Source organism: Onychostoma macrolepis, chromosome 16 (assembly GCF_012432095.1).
Source record: "Onychostoma macrolepis isolate SWU-2019 chromosome 16, ASM1243209v1, whole genome shotgun sequence".
NCBI lineage: Eukaryota > Metazoa > Chordata > Actinopteri > Cypriniformes > Cyprinidae > Onychostoma > Onychostoma macrolepis.
In genome coordinates, this window is record NC_081170.1 from 4,475,213 (window position 1) to 4,498,598 (window position 23,386).

Below are 23,386 nucleotides of genomic sequence, written 5' to 3' on the forward strand. Positions count from 1 at the left end.
CACCATTCACTTGTTGTATTTGTATTTCCATCCAAATAGAAACCAACGTATAATCCAGAGCGCATAAACTCTTAATTATACTGCAGATAGGGAATATTAGGTCACAATGATCTGCCATGTGTCTTATATATTCAAAAAGAATATTCTAGAAAAGAGAGGTTAGAGCAATGCAAATAAATACAAACGAGAAAGCAGCATGGTATTATGGACTCTATATACAAGAAATAAATGACAGTCTATTGCTTAAATGCGATTCCTCTAGTCTCATCTACAAACCAGATCTCTCAAGTTAACATTCAACTTAACTCATTCAAACCACTGAATCTAGCAGCGTTTCTCTAGTGCTCATGAATCAATTCAGTCCATCTCCTCCAGTCCAGTGAGGCGTTATGGCTGTTCATTTTCAATGAATATTATCACTACAATTTCACAGATGACAAAAAGTGTCATTTAACATTGATTCGATCATGTAAAAAATGTCAAATTAAATCCACTTCTTACAGATCAAAGCAATAGCAAAATTAAACTAGAGCAAATTGCGAAGCCATATGGAAAGTTACTGAACTATTCAGAATAATATCATACGTACATAAATCCCAAAACAGTCCAGTGCATCGCAGCGTGAAAACCTAAGCATTTTTAAAGCCAATGCAAATCCAAAGTAGTTCTTAATTTTCTTTCTCATTTCCCCATTGAAGGTCCTTTCTAAACCTTCATGCAAGTTTTGGTTGCTCAAAGAGATCTAAATACTTGCCCTGATCTTTAAAGCAATGCAAAAAGAAGCAAGAAATGTTTCAAGACTAAATTAAACGGTCAAAATGGAAGCAAAACAAAACAACAAGCAATTTTGTCAACTAAGAAAAGTAGTTATGATTGCGCACTCTTTCCCATTATGGGCATCTTGGTAAAAGTCTTCTTTATAAAAGAAAAAAAATCCTAGTATATACATTTTTTTACACTGAAGTAAACACAGTTCCTGGATTCAGGAGGCACGGAAAACAAGGTGTCTGTACGGCAGGCCGCAGCTCTGAGCCCACTTCCTGTGCCTTCCCAGAGTCCTCTTCACCTGGAGTCCGAGTCACTGGTGTCAGATGAGGAGGAGGAGGAGGACGATGAGGAGGAGTCCGAGCTGGAGCTGCTGGCGCTGAGACGTGACGCCATGGCATGAGGCTCCGCGCCACTGGGCTTCTCCACTGGAAGATAAAAACAAAACCGGTTTTCACTCGTGAAGGAAACTGGTTTTGTGGGTGTAACCCAGCAGAGCTTAACAACAGTGAGTTTTGCTGTTGACTTTGTTGGGTCGGTTGTCCAGGTGAAAGACAACAATGAAAAATATTTCTGAATACTGGAAGTAGGTTTTCTATTTTTAAAATAGACAAGACAAATGACTAAAACAAACAGCGTGTTCTCAAAAGGCTAAATCATTTTCCTAAAGGTTTATAATAGATAAGAATACAAGAGTGGCTAAAAACCTAACTTCTTACTGGATTTACCTTATAATTTTGCCTACAGGATGTATACAATCAGTCTGCACCTTTGAGAGTAATTCAATACTACTTCAATATTCAATATGATACTGGAGCATTTGTAGGGCTAAACGATTTGGGGGAAAAAACTAAATTTAACTGCAAAAAAAAAAAAAACTTGATTATGATTTAAAATGTGATTTGGAAAAAAAACATATCTATATGACTATAATAATATAATAAATATTTTTATTATTGTTGTTGTTATTAGCAAATAACTTCTAAAACTGGTTTAAAAATAAATAAACCAAAAAATAAATATTACTACTGCAATACAATTAACAAAAAGTATTAAAAGTATTAATAATAATATTTATTATAATAAATAACATTTATTAATAATAATAATAAAACTTTTAATATTTTCTATAATTTTGTAGTTTCTTATTTTTAATACAATTAAAATATTCATTTTTCAAAATAATTTAATAATAGTAATAATTATTTTGTTCTATATCTTATTTTTGATATAATTAAAATATTCATTGATTTCAAAATAATTTAATAATAATAATAATAATAATAATAATAATAACAACAATTTATCATTTATTTTGTTAAAATACAGCTGTAGCATTACAACACTAATATTTATTTACTAAGTGTCTTAATTTTTTTCATTTTCAAATGTTAAACATCAAGCTTTTTTATTTTGTTGTAAAATCGCAGGAAGCCCTTAAAGCCTTTTCTTTTGTTGACAACAGCTGGTTTGTAAGCACTTCTCATTAAAGGGAAGATGGTTGGCGCATGTTTCATTCCCAAATTGCAAGTTTGTGTGGAGTGGCATTAATTGTGAACCATAGCTGCTGAAAACACCATAATCACGAAGCCATAATCATCACGATTTTGGTTTTATTTTGATTAATCATGCAGCCCCAAGTTTCTTGCAGCATGTCCGTTGCGTTTTTTTTGCCTTTCTAGTAGTTATTGAGCATAAGATCTCATTCTGTGTGTACGGTTTTCACCTGTGCTCGCTCTGTTGTTGTCTGCTTGTTCAACATCAGCTCTATACACAAAATAAATCGATCCCATAAAGGCAACACTGGCCTGAACCTCGATTACACCAGCCTCGGGCCATCAGACCAGGCTTATTGTTGAGTCCTGAGCACCAAGACATAATTGAGAAAACTGAAGAGTGCTTCAAATGCTGCCTTCAGCCCTACCTTTGGGTTTCTGGGGTTTCTTGGCAGAGTTCAGCTGTCCGCTCACATCCTGTAACCTCCTCTCTAGTTCCATCTTCTTCTCCAGAGCCAGTTCCTCTCGGCTCTTCCCACCTCCTCCCTTCTTCACCACTGCACACAGGACGGATCTAGATTACACTTGATGCATCGCACAACAAATAATTCTTGGTAAAACATGCATTATAACTAGTGTTGATTTATAACAAGTATTGATTTTTTTTTTGTTTGTTTTTTTTGTTGATGTTCAATGCCATATTTTACAGAGCAGAGTGGCCATTGACCACTACAAAGCACACACATATATACATATATATATATACAGTGAGGAAAATAAGTATTTGAACACCCTGCTATTTTGCAAGTTCTCCCACTTAGAAATCATGGAGGGGTCTGAAATTGTCATCGTAGGTGCATGTCCACTGTGAGAGACATAATCTAAAAAAAAATCCAGAAATCACAATGTATGATTTTTAACTATTTATTTGTATGATACAGCTGCAAATAAGTATTTGAACACCTGTCTATCAGCTAGAATTCTGACACTCAAAGACCTGTTAGTCTGCCTTTAAAATGTCCACCTCCACTCCATTTATTATCCTAAATTAGATGCACCTGTTTGAGGTCGTTAGCTGCATAAAGACACCTGTCCACCCCATACAATCAGTAAGAATCCAACTACTAACATGCCAAGACCAAAGAGCTGTCCAAAGACACTAAAGACAAAATTGTACACCTCCACAAGGCTGGAAAGGGCTACGGGGAAATTGCCAAGCAGCTTGGTGAAAAAAGGTCCACTGTTGGAGCAATCATTAGAAAATGGAAGAAGCTAAACATGACTGTCAATCTCCCTCGGACTGGGGCTCCATGCAAGATCTCACCTAGTGGGGTCTCAATGATCCTAAGAAAGGTGAGAAATCAGCCCAGAACTACACGGGAGGAGCTGGTCAATGACCTGAAAAGAGCTGGGACCACCGTTTCCAAGGTTACTGTTGGTAATACACTAAGACGTCATGGTTTGAAATCATGCATGGCACGGAAGGTTCCCCTGCTTAAACCAGGCCTGACTTAAGTTTGCCAATGACCATTTGGATGATCCAGAGGAGTCATGGGAGAAAGTCATGTGGTCAGATAAGACCAAAATATAACTTTTTGGTCATAATTCCACTAAACGTGTTTGGAGGAAGAAGAATGATGAGTACCATCCCAAGAACACCATCCCTACTGTGAAGCATGGGGGTGGTAGCATCATGCTTTGGGGGTGTTTTTCTGCACATGGGACAGGGCGACTGCACTGTATTAAGGAGAGGATGACCGGGGCCATGTATTGCGAGATTTTGGGGAACAACCTCCTTCCCTCAGTTAGAGCATTGAAGATGGGTCGAGGCTGGGTCTTCCAACATGACAATGACCAAGCACACAGCCAGGATAACCAAGGAGTGTCTCTGTAAGAAGCATATCAAGGTTCTGGCGTGGCCTAGCCAGTCTCCAGACCTAAACCCAATAGAGAATCTTTGGAGGGAGCTCAAACTCCGTGTTTCTCAGCGACAGGCCAGAAACCTGACTGATCTAGAGAAGATCTGTGTGGAGGAGTGGGCCAAAATCCCTCCTGCAGTGTGTGCAAACCTGGTGAAAAACTACAGGAAACGTTTGACCTCTGTAATTGCAAACAAAGGCTACTGTACCAAATATTAACATTGATTTTCTCAGGTGTTCAAATACTTATTTGCAGCTGTATCATTCAAATAAATAGTTAAAAAATCATACATTGTGATTTCTGGATTTTTTTTTTTAGATTATGTCTCTCACAGTGGACATGCACCTACGATGACAATTTCAGACCCCTCCATGATTTCTAAGTGGGAGAACTTGCAAAATAGCAGGGTGTTCAAATACTTATTTTCCTCACTGTATATATATATACATACATATACATATACACACACACTAGGGTTGTCACGATACCATAAAAATGTCTTACGATACTATGCCAGCTGAAGTATCACGATACCAAGCAGTATTGTGTTAATTTAAAATTCAATTCTACAAAATAAATAAATAGATGTAAGTGAAAACAGACAATATTATTCTCTGAATACTTAATGTGAATGAATGACTGGCTATTATTATCCATGAAATGATCTAAACAAAATCAGCACTGCACAGAAGCTGCATGAAGTGACATTTAGATGTGGCATTTATACATAATTGCATAAATAATGTTATGAGATTAGTGTTTTAAATACTAAATTCTGAATATAGAAATATGTTGGAAAATAATGTAATATGCCTACTTTTAGATGGGAAACTTAAAAACGGCCAGCAGGTGGCATAAGTTCGTGATTGAATCACTGAGTCATTCAAACGATTCTTTCAAAACGGCTGAATCCATAGATATCATATAGAGATATGATGTCTATGGCTGAATCCTTCAGGAGCGAATCAAATGACTGTTTTTATGAATGGCTCAGTGAATCAGTGATTCGCCCAAGACAATGCGGATTTGGATTCGAACACAAACGAAACAAAAACAGCACTCTTGCTCGTGTCGTATTGCCGAACTGTCAGGAGCATTTTTTTGCTCGTGTATCTTGAAATTTCCGAGTTAGCAGCATGTATATTAAAACATAACATTATAAATGAATAAACAAAATATACATAATGATTGATAAGAACCAAGTGCAAAGCCGCTATGCTGATGAATGGATTTGCATTCGTGATCACAAAGATGCTTCCAGAAACGAACTATTACACCTGTTCTAGAAGTGGTCAAATTAATTACACTGTGAGAATACTTTCTTGTAAGATATTGATGTTGAATAAGTGATGTTTGAGCTGCTTTTTTTTTTAAATGACATAAGATGGTCTGAATCAGACCCTTTCTTCTGATAAACTGCAGCATGAACAACGACGTGCAAGTGCGACTTCCCATTGCAAACTGAACTGAAGCATCGGAAACACTCAATACCATATAATGCATATACACAGAGCACAGCAGAAAGACATTTGGCAATCAACTTGTAATGTTTCTGCTGGCATGCATGTTCAAATGAGCGTTTTAAACAGTGTTCTTGCCGTGCATACAACATATCTTACGGTACCGTATGGACGATACTACCGTTTAAAAAATGCAATGGCACCGCGGGTATTTTTAAGCTTTAGTATCGCGATACTACCGTAGTTCCGGTGTATCGTGCAACCCTAATACACACATACATACAGGTTCTGGTCACATAATTAGAATATCATCAAAAAGTTGATTTATTTCACTAATTCCATTCAAAAAGTGAAACTTGTATATTATATTCATTCATTACACACAGACTGATATATTTCAAATGTTTATTTCTTTTAATTTTGATGATTAGAGCTTACAGCTCATGAAAGTCAAAAATCAGTATCTCAAAATATTAGAATATTTACATTTGAGTTTGAATAAATGACCATCCCTACAGTATAAATTCTGGGTATCTCTTGTTCTTTGAACCACAATAATGGGGAAGACTGCTGACTTGGCAATGATCCAGAAGACAAACATTGACACCCTCCACAAAGAGGGTAAGTCACAGAAGGTCATTACTGAAAGGTGTGGCTGTTTACAGAGTGCTGTATCAAAGCATATTAAATACAAAGTTGACTGGAAGGAAGAATTTGGGTAGGAAAAGGTGCACAAGCAACAGGGATGACTGCAAGCTTGAGAATACAGTCAAGCAAAGCTGATTCAAACACTTGGGAGAGCTTCACAAGGAGAGAACTGAAGCTGGAGTCAGTGCATCAAGAGTCACCACGCTCAGGCGTCTTCAGGAAAAGGGCTACCAAGCCACTTCTGAACCAGAGACAACGCCAGAAGCATCTTGACTGGGCTGTGGAGAAAAGAACTGGACTGTTGCTCAGTGGTCCAAAGTCCTCTTTTCAGATGAAAGTAAATTTTACATTTCATTTGGAAATCAAGGTCCCAGAGTCTGAAGGAAGAGTGGAGAGGCACAGAATCCATGTTGCTTGAAGTCCAGTGTGAAGTTTCCACAGTCAGTGATGATTTGGGCTGCCATGTCATCTGCTGGTGTTGGTCCACTGTGTTTTCTGATGTCCACAGTCAACGCAGCCATCTACCAGGAAATTTTAGAGCACTTCATGCTTCCTGCTGCTGACAAGCTTTATGGAGATGCTGATTTCATTTTCCAGCAGGACTTGGCACCTGCCCACACTGCCAAAGGTACCAAAAGCTGGTTCAATGACCATAGTGTTACTGTGCTTGATTGGCCAGCAAACTCGCCTGACCTGAACCCCAGAGAGAATCTATGAGGTATTGTCAAGAGGAAGATGAGAGACACCAGACCCAACAATGCAGATGAGCTGAAGGCCACTATCAGAGCAACCTGGGCTCTCATAACACCTGAGCAGTGCCACAGACTGATCGACTCCATGCCACGCCGCATTGCTGCAGTAATTCAGGCAAAGGAGCCCCAACTAAGTATTGAGTGCTGTACATGCTCATACTTTTCAGTTGGCCAAGATTTCTAAAAATCCTTTCTTTGTATTGGTCTTAAGTAATATTCTAATATTTTGAGATACTGATTTTTGACTTTCATGAGCTGTAAGCTCTAATCATCAAAATTAAAAGAAATAAACATTTGAAATATATCAGTCTGTGTGTAATGAATGAATATAATATACAAGTTTCACTTTTGAATGGAATTAGTGAAATAAATCAACTTTTGATGATATTCTAATTATATGACCAGCACCTGTATGTATATGTGTGTGTATATATATATATATATATATATATATACAGATATACAGTGAGGAAAATAAGTATTTGAACACCCTGCTATTTTGCAAGTTCTCCCACTTAGAAATCATGGAGGGTCTGAAATTGTCATCGAGGTGCATGTCCACTGTGAGACATAATCTAAAAAAAATCCAGAAATCACAATGTATGATTTTTAACTATTTATTTGTATGATACAGCTGCAAATAAGTATTTGAACACCTGAGAAAATCAATGTTAATATTTGGTAAAGTAGCCTTTGTTTGCAATTACAGAGGTCAAACGTTTCCTGTAGTTTTTCACCAGGTTTGCACACACTGCAGGAGGGATTTTGGCCCACTCCTCCACACAGATCTTCTCTAGATCAGTCAGGTTTCTGGCCTGTCGCTGAGAAACACGGAGTTTGAGCTCCTCCAAAGATTCTCTATTGGGTTTAGGTCTGGAGACTGGCTAGGCCACGCCAGAACCTTGATATGCTTCTTACAGAGACACTCCTTGGTTATCCTGGCTGTGTGCTTTGGGTCATTGTCATGTTGGAAGACCCAGCCTCGACCCATCTTCAATGCTCTAACTGAGGGAAGGAGGTTGATCCCCAAAATCTCGCAATACATGGCCCCAGTCATCCTCTTCCTTAATACAGTGCAGTCGCCTGTCCCATGTGCAGAAAAACACCCCAAAGCATGATGCTACCACCCCATGCTTCACAGTAGGGATGGTGTTCTTGGGATGGTACTCATCATTCTTCTTCCTCCAAACACGTTTAGTGGAATTATGACCAAAAAGTTCTATTTTGGTCTCATCTGACTTTCTCCCATGACTCCTCTGGATCATCCAAATGGTCATTGGCAAACTTAAGTCAGGCCTGGACATGTGCTGGTTTAAGCAGGGGAACCTTCCGTGCCATGCATGATTTCAAACCATGACGTCTTAGTGTATTACCAACAGTAACCTTGGAAACGGTGGTCCCAGCTCTTTTCAGGTCATTGACCAGCTCATCCCGTGTAGTTCTGGGCTGATTTCTCACCTTTCTTAGGATCATTGAGACCCCACTAGGTGAGATCTTGCATGGAGCCCCAGTCCGAGGGAGATTGACAGTCATGTTTAGCTTCTTCCATTTTCTAATGATTGCTTCAACAGTGGACCTTTTTTCACCAAGCTGCTTGGCAATTTCCCCGTAGCCCTTTCCAGCCTTGTGGAGGTGTACAATTTTGTCTCTAGTGTCTTTGGACAGCTCTTTGGTCTTGGCATGTTAGTAGTTGGATTCTTACTGACTGTATGGGGTGGACAGGTGTCTTTATGCAGCTAACGACCTCAAACAGGTGCATCTAATTTAGGATAATAAATGGAGTGGAGGTGGACATTTTAAAGGCAGACTAACAGGTCTTTGAGGGTCAGAATTCTAGCTGATAGACAGGTGTTCAAATACTTATTTGCAGCTGTATCATACAAATATATAGTTAAAAAAATCATACATTGTGATTTCTGGATTTTTTTTTTTAGATTATGTCTCTCACAGTGGACATGCACCTACGATGACAATTTCAGACCCCTCCATGATTTCTAAGTGGGAGAACTTGCAAAATAGCAGGGTGTTCAAATACTTATTTTCCTCACTGTGTATATATATATATATATATATATATATATATATATATATATATATATATATATTAGTGGTGGGCATAGATTAATTTTTTAATCTAGATTAATCTCACTGTAATCTTGGAATTAATCTAGATTAATCTAGATTAAAATGGCTCATTTGAATTCTGCCAAGTAGATAAGTAAACAACTAGCAGTCATCAAGAATTTAATATTGATAATAACATTGAAAACATTGTATGATTATTCCTTAAAGATAAGGTTTTAATAGTTTTAGTAGTAGTAGCCTATTACGTTCTGCCCAATGTCTTCAAGTGAAACCAAACTTTTATTTTGACGGGTTGCCGTGAGGATAGTTTTCTCAAATGAAACGCTCGAATGCTAATGAAGTGACTCTCAGAGCAGTTCTGGAGATGTTGTTCATGTATTTATGTCCTCATTTAGTGAGACGACAGACGTTAATATCGCCGCATAGCGTCACGTGGTCTTCTGTATGAGTAGTGAACACCCCGTGCGTCTGCGCCATACATTAACACAGAGACACACAGAAGTCATATTTAAATAGACGTTTTGCGGCTTAATATTTACAAATAGGAGTGGGAGTGTGCTCACTTGTGTGCGCCACGCTTGTTTGTTTGTTTGTGTGTGTGTGTGTGTGTGTGTGTGTGTGCGAACCGGGCGGAACTCCGCTGTGCGCGATACAGAGAGCGCGACCATGTAACGAGAGACAGAAATGACTTGCCGATTTCCATTGGGAAGCTTCTTAAAATAAATTTTCCTGAAGCAAACCCGGCGGCTTCATAGCTGCATCCATGTTAGCACGCAAGACTCGTTCTCGCCCCCTACAGTGCAATTCGGCTAGGTATACATCCGCTAAAATATCAAGGTGAAAGTCATCATAGCTTGCGTAGTATAGACCCAGCTCCCAACCCAACTTTGAGAATAGATTAACGGCGATATTTTTTATCGCCCGATAAGAGTCTCACGTTAACGCAGCACGTTAACGCCAATAATGGCCCACCACTAATATATATATATATATATATACATATATACATATATATAAAAATTTGTGCTGTCAAGCGATTAATCGTGATTGATCACATCCAAAATAAGTTTTGTTTAAATAATATATGTATGTGTGCTGTGTATATTTATTACATGTACATAAATACACACACGTATATTTCGGAAAAATATATTATGTTCATGTATTAAATATTTATTTATAATTTAAATTATGTGAATCTAAATATAGACATGAAAATACATGTAAATATTTTCAAATTATATACTGTATGTGTGTGTATTTATATATACATAAATATACACAGAACACACATATTACGCAAACAAAAACTTATTTTGTATCTGATAAATTGCAATTAATCGCTTGACAGCAAAAATAAAAACTAATTAAAAGTATATTTATTTTACATCATATTTACTAAATTACAAATAAATAATCTGAAGATGAATTATTATATATATATATATATATATATATATATATATATATAATTAATATATACACACACATACACACACACACACACACACACACACACACACATATATAAACGGCCATGATATGTAGATATTTTCTAACTTCATCATCCGACCGGGATGTCATAGGTAGCAAGCATTAAATCTCTGCTCACCGTTCGGATTGCGGGGCTTCTTGCGCAGGCAGGTCATAACATATCGCTCCAGCTCACGCAGCGTGGACGGCTTCAGCGTTTCAAAATCTATTTCGATCTCCTCTGGGTTGGTGTCGCGCAGCGAGGGCTCCCGTGACTGGATGATGTGCACCACACGGCCCAGTTTCTCCCCGGGCAGCTTGTTGATGTCCAGGCTGAGCTGCCGCTTGTCGTCGTAACTCATGGGAAGACCGTCCTCTTCCTCCTCAGAGTCGTAGTGTGGTAAGGAGATGGCAGGGGCTGCCGCGAAACGAGATGAGGATGATTTCTTTGTGTTCCTGCCAGAGTAAATCAAATAAAAGAGACTTGTAATACTGAACAGAGGGAGGGTGAATTCTGAGCGTTCTCTGACCCTCCCATAGACAGCAATATAATTAACACAATCAAGGTCCAGAAACGTAGCAAGGAGATCAGTAAATGAATCCATGTGACATCAGAGCTTCCACCCTAATTTTACGAAGCTATGATTACTTTTTGTATGCAAAGAAAACAAAAATAACAACTTTATTCAACAATTCAACTCCTCCACGTCACCCTAGCGCCATCTTGGAGGGTATCCACTGAACATGGATTATTTTACCGATCTCCTTGCTACATTTCTGGACCTTGATCATGTTAATTACATTGTTGTCTATGGGAGGGTCAGAGAGCTCTCAGAATGCATCAAAAATATCTTAATTTGTGTTTCAAAGATGAACCAAGGTCTTACGGGTTTGGAACGACAAGAGGGTGAGTAATTAATGACACAATTTTCATTTTTGGGGGAACTATCTCTTTAAAGTGAAGATATGTTGCTCCTTATGAAAACGCTTTAGGTTACCAGTAAATGCTACTATGGTACTTCAGCATCTCAGGTTATTGTGTTGAATCAGTCTGCTGAATTAATCCAACAACTCACAAACTGAATTGGTCAGAATCGGTGTAAATAGCTGCTTGTTTATAACATTTAGCTAAACTATTTTTTGTTGCAATAAATGGTGCTTTAAAAATGATAAAATAAAAAATGAAATATGTAGACAATGATACATGTATTAAAGAATGTATTTTTATTAAATTAATATGATTTATTATTCATTAAAATAACACAGAACTTTAAATTCAATTTTAGTTTTAGTCATTTTGCTATATGCTTTTGTCATTATTTTTTTTTAACTATCTCTATACAACTTTATTTTTGTTTCAGTTTTAATAATTTTAGTACTTAAACTTATTTCAGTTAGTTGACAAGGCAAAATTTCTATAAAAAAAAAAATTTCATTAATATTTATTTTTGTATTGTATTTCAGATTTATTTCAATTAGCAAAAAATTTTTTTTTATTATTTTTAGTCTTAGTTAAGTAACACTAGTTTAGACAAACTCTTTAGGGTGGAATAATTAAATTCCCATCCATATTAGCTACTCCACCCCAATAAGAACAAGTGAAGTGAAAAATACGAACTTGTTCTTGCTGCTTTTCTTCGCAGGGCCTTTCTTGCTCTGTGTGGATGACAGTGAAGCACGGCTGGATTTGCTTTTAGGCAGTTTGGCAGGTTTGTCCCGCTCATCACTCATCAAACTTCGACTTCCTCTGCGTTTCTCAGGCTTCTTTTTCTTCTTCTTGTCTTTCTTTTTCTCTCGTTTCCTTTTGGGTTTAACAATCGGGCCGGAGGAGAGGGCTGCCAGCTGCTCATGTACCGCTCTGAGCTAAAACACAGGCATATACTACATGTTAAAAGATTAAAGCTACTATCACGTTATGACAGTCATAGCCATGACACTTTTTCTTTAGATTAACATGCAATTTTTTCTTAAGGATGTGTGAATGGATGAATCGTGCACAGTAAGACTAGAGAGATTTATCAAAGTAAAAGGGTCTTTGATTTCCTGTTGTTCATGTGGATGTATGAAGTAGAGCGTAACAGGAAGGTCTGTGTACCTGAGTACACACCTGGTCCTGCAGTTGGGCCAGGCGTTGAGCTCTCTCCTCCTCACTGTCAGAGCTCGGGCTGCTGTCACTGCTCGGCTCGCTGTCACTGCTCGGCTCGCTCTCCGACGAGGATGAAGAGGAGGATGAAGAGGAGGAAGACGAGGATGAAGAGGAGGAGTGGTGCATTCCCAAAATGCCCATGTTCCGGCCTAATGGCATGGGAGACAATTCCTCCTCCTCTGAAACCTCGTCAGGCATCTTTGCGAAGCGGAACTCAAACACGTCCTGTGGAAAGAGAAAGGGAAGAATATTAAAATATTACTTCTGTAGAAAGACAATCCTATCAAAAATTCTAACAAACATAAGCTACTTTTTTAGGAAATGTAAAATATTTCTGTCATAATAATACATTTAAAAAAATTTTTATTATCTAATTACTTAGAATTTACTTAGATTAGTTACTTTTTAAATATATATATATATATATATATATATATATATATATATATATATATATACATACATACATACATACATACATACATACATACAGTGTATGCAGAATTATTAGGCAAGTTTTCTTTTACAGATAAAATGAGCAAAAAAGAGATTGAACTCAAGAATAAAAAGTAAAACAATTATTAAATGCCCATGAGAAGGATGCAATACTAATGCAATAATAGAATTAGCAAAGTTAAGGCATGACCATTGGGCAGCGAAATGCTCATTGGGTCAGCAAGGTGGAGAAGAAAAGACACCTTAACTGCAAGAATTAGGAATTAATGTCAAAATTGGGTGAGAAACCATCAGGAACCATTTAGTCTCAGCACCATCATTTTACAGAACTGCAACCTTCCTGGGTTTCCAGTGGAATGTGTCAGGTTCTCAGAGACTTTGCTTGGGTAAAAATATTTTAATGACTCTCACTTAATAAGAATAACATTCTGAAGTGTTGTGAAATACATGAAGACTGATTTTGTAAAGGCTTTATGGACAGATAAGTTGAGAGTGACTCTTGAAGGACCAGCATCACATCCTCTTGTGCCACAGTTTGAAGAATTTATCTTCCAGAATCTGGCAGTAAGTTTTAGGAGCTCATTTTTAATCAATCCTGCAAGACAGACTTTTCAGGATAGGAGATGAACTAAAATGAGCTCCTAAAACTTCCTGCCAGATTCTGGAAGATAAATTCTTCAAACAGTGGTACAAGAGGATGTGATGCTGGTCCTTCAAGAGTCACTCACAACTTATCTGTCCATAAAGCCTATACAAAATCAGTCTTCATGTATTTCACAACACTTCAGCATGTTATTCTTATTAAGTGAGGGCCATTTTAAAGAATTTTTTACCGAAGCAAAGTCTCTGAAAACCTGACACCTTGTAATTCTGGAGACTCCAGGAAGGTTGCAGTTCTGTAAAATGATGGTGCTGGAGACTAAATGGTTCCTGATGGTTTCTCACCTAATTCTTCACCTTAATTCCTAATTCTTTTGCAGTTAAGGTGTCTTTTCTTCTCCACCTTGCTGACCCAATGAGCATTTCGCTGCCCAATGGTCATGCCTTAACTTTGCTAATTCTATTATTGCATTAGTATTGCATCCTTCTCATGGGCATTTAATAATTTTTTATTTTAACTTTTATTCTTGAGTTCAATCTCTTTTTTGGCTCATTTTATCTGTAAAGGAAAACCTGCCTAATAATTCTGCACACCTGAAATAAGAAGTTTCTGACTATCAGGCCTCATGGACAATTATATCTCACTTATAAATTATTAAATACAAAATCAATAGTAGTTATTAAGATTGATGTGGTTTGAAATTGGTCAAATGTTCTTGGAAAAAAAATATGACCAGAATATCAACTTGCCTAATAATTCTGCACACACTGTGTATTATATATATATATATTGCTATTTTTATATTTATCTAAAAATTATTTAACTAGGCTAATATCATAATTTCTTTCTAATCAAAAATATTTTTTATTTTTTAAATTATTAAAATAAATAAATAAATATATATTCAAATGAGCAATAACAACAATAAATATAAAACAAAACTAACTGATATTATCTAGAATCTTAAAATAAAACATTTTTAATTATTTTAATTATATATATTTTTAAATAAATTACATGTATTATATAAACACTCAGATTGACTATCAAATAAAAAATAAGAAAGTATTTCAAATATTTAAATGAATAACAACAATAAAAATAACTGACATTATCTTAAAAAAAGATAAAATAATGTTTTTATTTATTTTTTATTATATTTAAAACATTTTTTCGCTCTCTGCTTGCCTAGGCTGATATTAGAAGCAAATAATATCAGTCTTTATTTTCTCCAATCAAATAAAAAAATAAATAAGGTGAAATATTAAAATGAGAAATAATAATAACTGATATTATCTAAATACAAAATGCTATTTTTTATTATTTTAAATTGTATTTAAAATCAAAAAGTAGGCTGATGTTAGAAGCAAATAATATCAGGCTTCATTTTCTCCAATCAAATAAGAAAAATGTAATATTTAACACACTAAATATGTAATACTAATACTACTACTAATATATATTTAATAAATAAATAAATCATTCTAGTTATCAGCTAAAACAATTACTACATAGGTTGAATGTCAAGAAACCTTTCTCTAACATGTCCAGGTTAAATTCTCTTAACATTTTACATAAAAACAGAAGCCTATTTTAGGATCAATTCGGATTTTGTATTTAAGCAGAATTAAGCATCTCTATATCGGCATATCTTCGTATAAAACAGCAGAGGCAGCCCATGTACCTGCAGTTTTCGTGCCATGGCGACCACATCATGATCAGGTGGGTTGTACTTGTAGCAGTTGGAGAACATGAGCCTGACATCAGCGCTGAACTGCTGGGCGTCTCTGTACTCGCGCTCATCCATCTTCCTCTGAGGAACACAAAACACAGGAACAGTATTACATCACCTCAGATTACTTTAATGCTACCAGGACTTTTCTAGAGCCAAAAACCTGCAGCGGAACCATGTATACATGACCATCCAAACAGCACCAGTACTGTGTGTGTGTAGCTCATGCAAGTCACCTTGATGGTGCTGAGGTCCATGGGATGTTTGATTATGTCGTTGTAGTCGTGCAGGCCCAGCGTTGACGCGTCCACGGGTTTGTAGAAGGGCCAGGCGTACGCCGCGTGTTTTTTAGACAGCAGTTCTTTAAGGACGCCGCTGCAGTAGCGAAGCTGCTTGCTTAGTTTCCCACGCCGCGAGGGCTGATGGGGCCGCACGGAGTCGGGCAGGTCCTTACGGGGAGGTTTGATTGGACGACGGGACAGCGGGCGCCCCAAGATGGGCTGGAGGTGGGTGGACTCGTTCACGCCCAAACTGGGTGAACAGTCCATGGGCATTGAGGAGAGCGAGTGGGGCATCTCTCCGGCCGATCCGTGACCTTTCCCCATGCCTCCCATCCGAGCAGCTGCGGTCACGGGGAAGCCGAGTGTGGTAGGAGTGGTGGTGTCGGCTTTACGCTTCACACCCTTCTTCTGCAGAGAGAACAGAGACATAAGGCTTTCAGTCAGTGCTAGTTATAACTACATACTCAACTGAACCAACATTTTTAGTGAATAATTCATTAAATTTCAGTCTGCTCCTCAGACATTTCTACCACACAGCTTCAGAAGACTTGGAACAGAGCGCACAAGTAGCATGGATCAAGTATAGTTTAGTCTGCAAGTACACTAAATACTGATCATATGAATATATAAAACAGTAGTTGATTTAATAACTAGTTAATTAAATAAATAGAAATAAATAACATAAAATTATTATTATTATATACACAATACATAATTATTAATTACATATACAAAAAAAATTTGGAAAATTTAGAGTAAGTCAGAAAATGTTATGTTTTTGAAGGAAGTCTCTTATGCTCAAAGAGGCTGCGTTTATTTGATAAAAAAATACTGTGAAATATTATTACAATTTAAAATAACTTTTCTATTTGAATGTTTTTTTTTTTACTCTATTTTTATACACTGTCACCCCCCATTTTTGAACATATACGTGAAAGTGCACTATCCAAACTTAAACTCTTATAATTCATGAATGCTTTGGAATACAGACATAAGGTTGGACTCTTTTTAAAGAAGACAATCAGCAGATTACTGCAGAAGTTGAATTATTTTAAAATATGAAAGTAAAAAAACAGTTATAGAAGTTTAGATTTACTGTAAAGAAAATACACAGTACTAATTTTTTTATATTTTATATAAAATAAATATTTTACATAACAGGTTTTACTCTAAAATGTATATAAAATTAAAGCCTTATGTCCAAATAAGTTATGTTCCAAATTTGAAGTTCTTATGAGATTTTATTTAGGGCGTCATACCACAAACAGCCACCGGGTGCCATTCAAACTCTATTGAATTTTTTTGATGCATTTTTCTGTCACAAATGTCTAAATTTCTCTGTCAATATTACTCCGATCGCAAAATATGGAATCCTGAGAGTCAGACCTTTCTGACGATATGTATTTTGTCTAGATTATAAAAAGTTTTGATTCTAAAAGACTGTAAAACATTGTGTAAATAAAATATTGGATCAACAAGTCACTTGAATGAATGAATGAATGAATGAATGAAGCATTTATATAGCGCTTTTATTGTGTATTGCTATACACCCAAAGCGCTTTACAATCATGTGGGGAGTCTCTCCTCAACCACCACCAGTGTGCAGCATCCACTTCAGACGAGCCGGGTGATGATGATGCCCAGTATCAGGCTCAGCCATGTAAAACATCACAGAGTGATGCTCTGAAACGGGTGTGTATGTACCTTTGCGGTGGGTTGGGTGGGTGGTGGGGTCATCAGCGGTGGGGGAGGGCCGCTGTTGCTCAGCAGGGTCTGTGGAGGGGTGGAAAACCGGGAATCTGGCGTGTCGGGTGAGGAAGGAGAGTACGCTGACTGAGACACGGCAGGCACCTGGTGAGCTGACGTAACACTTCCTCCTCCTGATGGAAATAAAGCATGCATTTTGCAAAAGTGCCAAACTGGTTCCGATCGCTTTACATGTCAGTTAGGTGAGATCTTCCTGTCTGAATAGGCTGTTCTTGGCCGGAATTAGCTACAAACACTACAGACTTAATGACTGTGTAACTCACCTCTGCCTCTACGTCCTTTGATGGTTTTTGCTCCTCTGCCTTTAGGGGTAGGAGGGGGCAACTCGATCTCTTCCTGGGGCATCTGGGCAACCTTCTGCAAGAAGACCTTCTCCAGAGACTGTGCCATCAGCACAATGTCATCTGTAGGCTGAAAGACAATTCACATTATACACTTCTGTAGAAAACTTCAACAGCGCCATCAGTTGCTGGACCAATGATGATATGTAAATGTGCAATCCCATTCAAAAGTTTGGGTTTGGAAGTTTTGGAAATTCTTATGCTCACGAAGGCTGCATTTATTTGATCAAAATACAGTAAAATTGTAAAATATTATTATACTTTAAAAAAGTGTTTTCAATCTGAATATGCAATATGATGCAAAGCTGAAATTTCAGCATCATTACTCCAGTCATTAGTGTCACATGATCCTGCAGAAATCATTCTAATATGCTGATTTGCTGCTCAAAAAACATTTATAATTCGGTTGTGCTGTTTCATATTTTAATGAAAATCATGACACATTTTTTTCATTATTCTATGGTGAATAGTAAATTCAAAAGAACAGCATTTATTATTTATTTAACATTTGGTAGCATTATAAATGTGTTTACTGACACTTTTGATCAACTGAATGCATCCTTGCTGAATAAAAGCAATAATTTCTTATTCAAAAAACCAAACTTTCAAACCTTAGTGTAGGTGGATGTATATTAATACATGCATGGTTCTGACATCTGTTTAAACATTGAATGTGTACTTTAAATAAGCACTAAATGACGCATTTAGTACTTAACACAGCAATTATATGAAATGACTATGTTTCTGCTCTAACCTTTAGGAAACTACAAATGAGCACTGTGGGATGTTTCCATGGCAACACACACCTTATTGTAGATGTAACAGTTGGTGAACATGGTATTAAAGTCCTGCAAGCATTCGCCGGCACTGCGGTAGTAGTTATTCTCCAGTCGTTTCTTGATTGAGCCCATGTCCATCGGCTGTTTGATGATCTTATGGTAGTCCTTAAAGCAAAACAGGAAATAGTGTCATTGTAGATCATATTATCTGTGCATAAGAATATACAGTGTGTCCAGAATTATTAGGCAACCTGACACATTGCACTTTTGGAGACTCCAGGAAGGTTGCAGTTCGGGAAAATGGTGGCGCTGGAGACTAAATGATTCCTGATGGTTTCACACCTAATTCTTCACCTTAATTCTTTTGCAGTTAACGTGTCTTTTCTTCTCCACCTGTTTTTTCTGACCACGCTGACCCAATGAGCATTTCGCTGCCAAATGGTCATGCCTTAACTTTGCTAATTCTATTATTGCATTAGCATTGCACCCTTCTCATGGGCATTTAATATATATATTTTTGTACTTTTAGTCTGAGTTCAATCTCTTTTTTGGCTCATTTTATCTGTAAAAGAAAACCTGCCTAATAATTCTGCACACCTGAAATAAGGAGCTTTTGACTTTCAGCCTTCATGGACAATTATACATCACTTAGAAATGATTAAACACAAAATCCATAGTAGTTATTAAGATTGATGTGGTTTGGAATTGGTAAAATGTTCTTGGAAAAAAAATATGACCAGAATACCAACAAATATCACAAAGTTTGTAGACATGCTGTCAGACTACTGGTAATATGAGATGCTCTGTCACAAGACAACAACATGCTCAAGATTTGTAATTGGAAAGCCTTTGTGCATTAATGCATTAATGCAATACCAAAGAAAAAGAAAAGCAAAGGTTGAAAGTTGTTAAGATTGTTTGCAGTTGTGAATTTAACAATTTACTCTTGGAGTCATATTAAGATCACAATATCACTGCAATTGAACCATATAGGGTCTTAAAAATTAAGATACCAAAAGAAAAGTTTATCAAGACCCAATGTCTAAAAGGGTATTAAGATATCTTTAATACTTCTTGAGTTACTGGCATGCAAACTTTGGGGGAAAAAACTTTTTTGAACTGTCACCATTGGCATATAATGCAAGCAAGATTGCTGAAGTCAACAGGTTTTACTGATAGACATATCTATCTCCGTGCAAAAATGACACAAGGTTGCTGCCATCTTTCTAAAGTCATTTTTACCCCTCTGTAATTCGTCTCCAAATCTCAGGTAAAAACTGACATTTTTTCCTTCTACAAAACAGTGGATTACTCAGTAAATATACATCTATGACATTTAATATTTAGGCTTACATAATGCATGTTTGTCTTTCTTCAGAAAAAATAAACAATCAGAAAATTTGATAAGTTTCTGAAATTTGGTTGATTTGATACATAATGACCCTTAACATTTTAATGTGAATTATTAAATTCAATTCATTTTGTCAGCACTTTTCATGACACACATGATTGCAAAGCAGCTTAACAGAAAAACAATGTTTCTACATTACAATTAAGAGCAATTTATCAGTGGTGACTATATCAAAGTGATGTCCATATGTAAATGTACAGTTATTCTCAGGAAGTAAACGTTCGCTCACAGGTAAGCTGAGTCGGACTGCATCCACGGGTTCATGGAAAGGCCATGCGAAATGATGCCGCCACAACGCTTTCACCAAGACCTTGTGGAGGAACTGCAGCTGATTGGTGGAGCGCCCCTGCCGGCTGGGGTCTGTCACCGGGGGCTGCTGGGGCGGAGGAGGTCCGGGTGGAGGCACGTGGGGTGGAGGCACATGGGGCAGAGACGGGCTCTCAAAGCCCTCATAGAGCAGTGAGGGTTTCCGAATACGCTTGCCCGAACTCTGCTCCATCCCACCCATGACAGACAGCCCTATTCCCACAGAGCTGCTGCACAAATCATCAACAAAACACAAAAGATGCAGCATTTAGTGTTGAGTTTGGAGGATAAGGAGAAATACATCAAAATTAAATAATGCAATATATAGTAAAAATTATTGCATATGGAACATTGCATTGCTTCGTGCCTGAACAAGCCACATTCACATAATATACATTAGATACATAAAACATACATAATCCACAACCAGACAAATATATCAGCAAGTGACAAACTTCTCTCATGTCAGTTTCAAAAACTATCTACTGCCTTATTAATAGATAATATGCATTTTACATAAAAATAATATATATATATAATTATTGTTAATATTTGTTTTTTTTAGAGTGGTGAGCAGGCTTAGATATTGTGTAAAATATATATATTTTTTTACATGCCAACATTAAACTGAATTTATTTAATCAAAAATAGAGTAAGCAGTAGCAATTTGTTTTTCAAAATCAGAATCAGAAAGAGCTTTATTGCCAAGTATGTTTGCGCATACAAGGCATTTATTTAGTGACATAAGCTTCCAGTACACAGAGACAAGAACACACAGACAATAAAAATAAGATGAGAATAAAAAAAATACACATATGTAAATATAAATAGACAAAAATTGAAAAGTAAATAAATTGTATGTACAGTTGTGCTATACATGATAGAATGGAATAGAATAGAATGAGATGCAGATGCGCTAGAATGGAGGTGGTAACAAATAATTATAAGATTATTGCACATTTTTATTGCATAATGTGGGGAACATTTAACTGTTCATAAGGTAGATTGCCTGGGGGAAGAAACTGTTCTTGTGCCTTTTTGAATATTATTATAATTTATAAGAACTGTTTTCTTTTTTTAGATTAAAAATTTAATACAAATATTAACTTATAAAAAAAAAAAAAAAAAAAAATACTGACCACAAACCTTTGATTATAGATGCAACTGATTATATACACACAGATACAATACATGTGTAAAAAATAAATATTTATATTTTTACATGCGTGTAAAAATATACAAAGTTAACACAACAGTTTCCTTTAAATGCAACAACAACAGTTTTCTGACATGGTCAGTACAAATGTTGACAAATGCAGACAATTATGTTTGAAACTCGAGAACGTTGACCTAAATGTATTCAAATATATAGGCCTAAATAATACTGCATCATATCACGATAATTAATATAAAAAACCTATATGTATCTCCATGCTAACTTTACTGAAATACAATAGCATTCAATGTTGAACACTGCCGATTTGTTTATCGTTCGATTCTTATTCTTTCAATATCACAAATCATTCTCCTTATTTCAACAAATAGTTTACAATGAATAATAACACATGCACTGGATTAGTCCATTCAGAAAATAAGTACCAACACATTCATGCAATAGACAATTCATCCCATGAGGGAAATTGTGCATTAGCAGCCAGACGAAATCATCAGTGCATAGTAAAACATACTGTAAGAAACACTACAGTAAATGTCATTCAGTCTGTCCCGCCTATTCTCTGTTTGTAAACAAGCGTCCAGTGCATTTATGCCCAATCAACACAGGACAGCAGCCACATGAATCATCCACCCCTCCCTATCCTCGCACACTCATTTAATAATACAGCTCAAACACTTCAGATCGCTCATTCACACTGCACTTATGCAAATGAACCGCATGCACAAGCACAATCAGATAGATGCACTGAGATGCATATATGGAGCACTAGCATGGCGGATATAAAACTGTAAGTTACCACAATGTAAACAGTTTGCACCCAATTAGCACAGTTACTACTATAAAGCCATGATTTATTAATACGAGATGACATTGCAACAGCGTAAATATCAAGTTAACATAGCTGCATGCCTGTTTGCATCAATAACTAAAGTAGATAGGAACTGTGGTTACCATGGTGAGTATGTGTGTGTTACAGTGTAGCCCTTTAAATGCTGAAGATGGCGGAGGGAAATGATGCAGTATAGACCCACAACACAGTGATGCTCGCTGCATACTGTTATTTTAATAGCCCGGGACTCATTTAAAAAGACGCAAGGCAGTTTTAACATGAGTTACATTCCCATTTAAGGAGGAAAATGAACTTGTAAACAAACGCTTCCTTCCCTTTTGCTCATCCTTTGTGATTAAATACCCACACAGGATTAGTTTATAGGCTCCGAAGGCACGCCGATAATACCTGTCAAGAGACGGGTTGATGGCCGCCTCCATTCGGATGGATCGGGGTTGTTTTGCGGTGCGGAATCCTGCGTTTTCGTCCCCGTTTTATTGTTATTCAACTCCTTATGCTTAAGCTACCCCGCGCCGTCCAACGAGCAAATGGCGCCTTTCAATTTCCGCTCCAGGGTTTTTATATAAGAACGCCACTGACCAATCAGAATTCGTCCCGCCTCCGAAGCTGGTTTCTTATTGGTTTAGTGTCAAGTCCTTCCGCAGAGCTAGAACCGCCCATGTACAGTTTGGTTTGAGGGAGTTTATTATATATGACTCACGGTTACCATCTAGTGAGGATTTTGTAAGGATGATAAAGAAACTAAACGAATCTGTTTTAAAAAACTCTTTAGAAAATCTACAATATAATTTATTTTGCATGTTAATTAAGCTTCCGTCTGAACGCATGGTTAAATTACTTCAAATATTTTCTTTATTATATTTTGAAAGATATAAAAATAGTTAACCTCCAAGTTTCATATTCACAAGCAAATATTTCCCTTCACAACCCTTTATTTCCT

General features: G+C 36.8%; 1 protein-coding gene across 4 annotated transcripts; it reads right to left on the minus strand.

Annotated features, from left to right (window-relative positions):
• Nucleotides 1-22,972, minus strand: brd2b (bromodomain containing 2b). 4 transcript variants are annotated; one of them, XM_058747705.1, is made up of 12 exons: nt 22,834-22,969; nt 20,343-20,646; nt 18,730-18,867; nt 17,846-17,993; nt 17,520-17,695; nt 15,771-16,223; nt 15,487-15,615; nt 12,695-12,970; nt 12,218-12,462; nt 10,739-11,055; nt 2,690-2,818; nt 1-1,193 (listed from the first exon to the last, which is right to left on the minus strand). In XM_058747705.1, exons 1-12 carry the CDS (start codon nt 22,863-22,865, stop codon nt 1,063-1,065), a joined length of 2,478 nt encoding a protein of 825 aa, XP_058603688.1. In that variant the 5' UTR covers nt 22,866-22,969; the 3' UTR covers nt 1-1,062. The 4 variants fall into 4 exon arrangements, with proteins under 4 accessions (XP_058603688.1, XP_058603689.1, XP_058603687.1 ...); XM_058747706.1 differs by having other exon boundaries at nt 12,707-12,970; nt 20,343-20,649; XM_058747704.1 differs by having other exon boundaries at nt 20,343-20,649.
• Nucleotides 22,973-23,386: the final 414 nt, after the last annotated feature.

Excerpts from the sequence above, each read along its gene's own strand:
- brd2b (XM_058747704.1), bottom strand. The coding sequence starts at position 22,865 with ATGGAGGCGGCCATCAACCCGTCTCTTGACAG. Across the intron at positions 15,616-15,770 it reads TGGACCTCAGCACCATCAAG|AGGAAGATGGATGAGCGCGA; the intron begins GTGACTTGCATG and ends TGTGTTCCTCAG. Across the intron at positions 12,463-12,694 it reads AGGACCAGGTGTGTACTCAG|CTCAGAGCGGTACATGAGCA; the intron begins GTACACAGACCT and ends CCTGTGTTTTAG.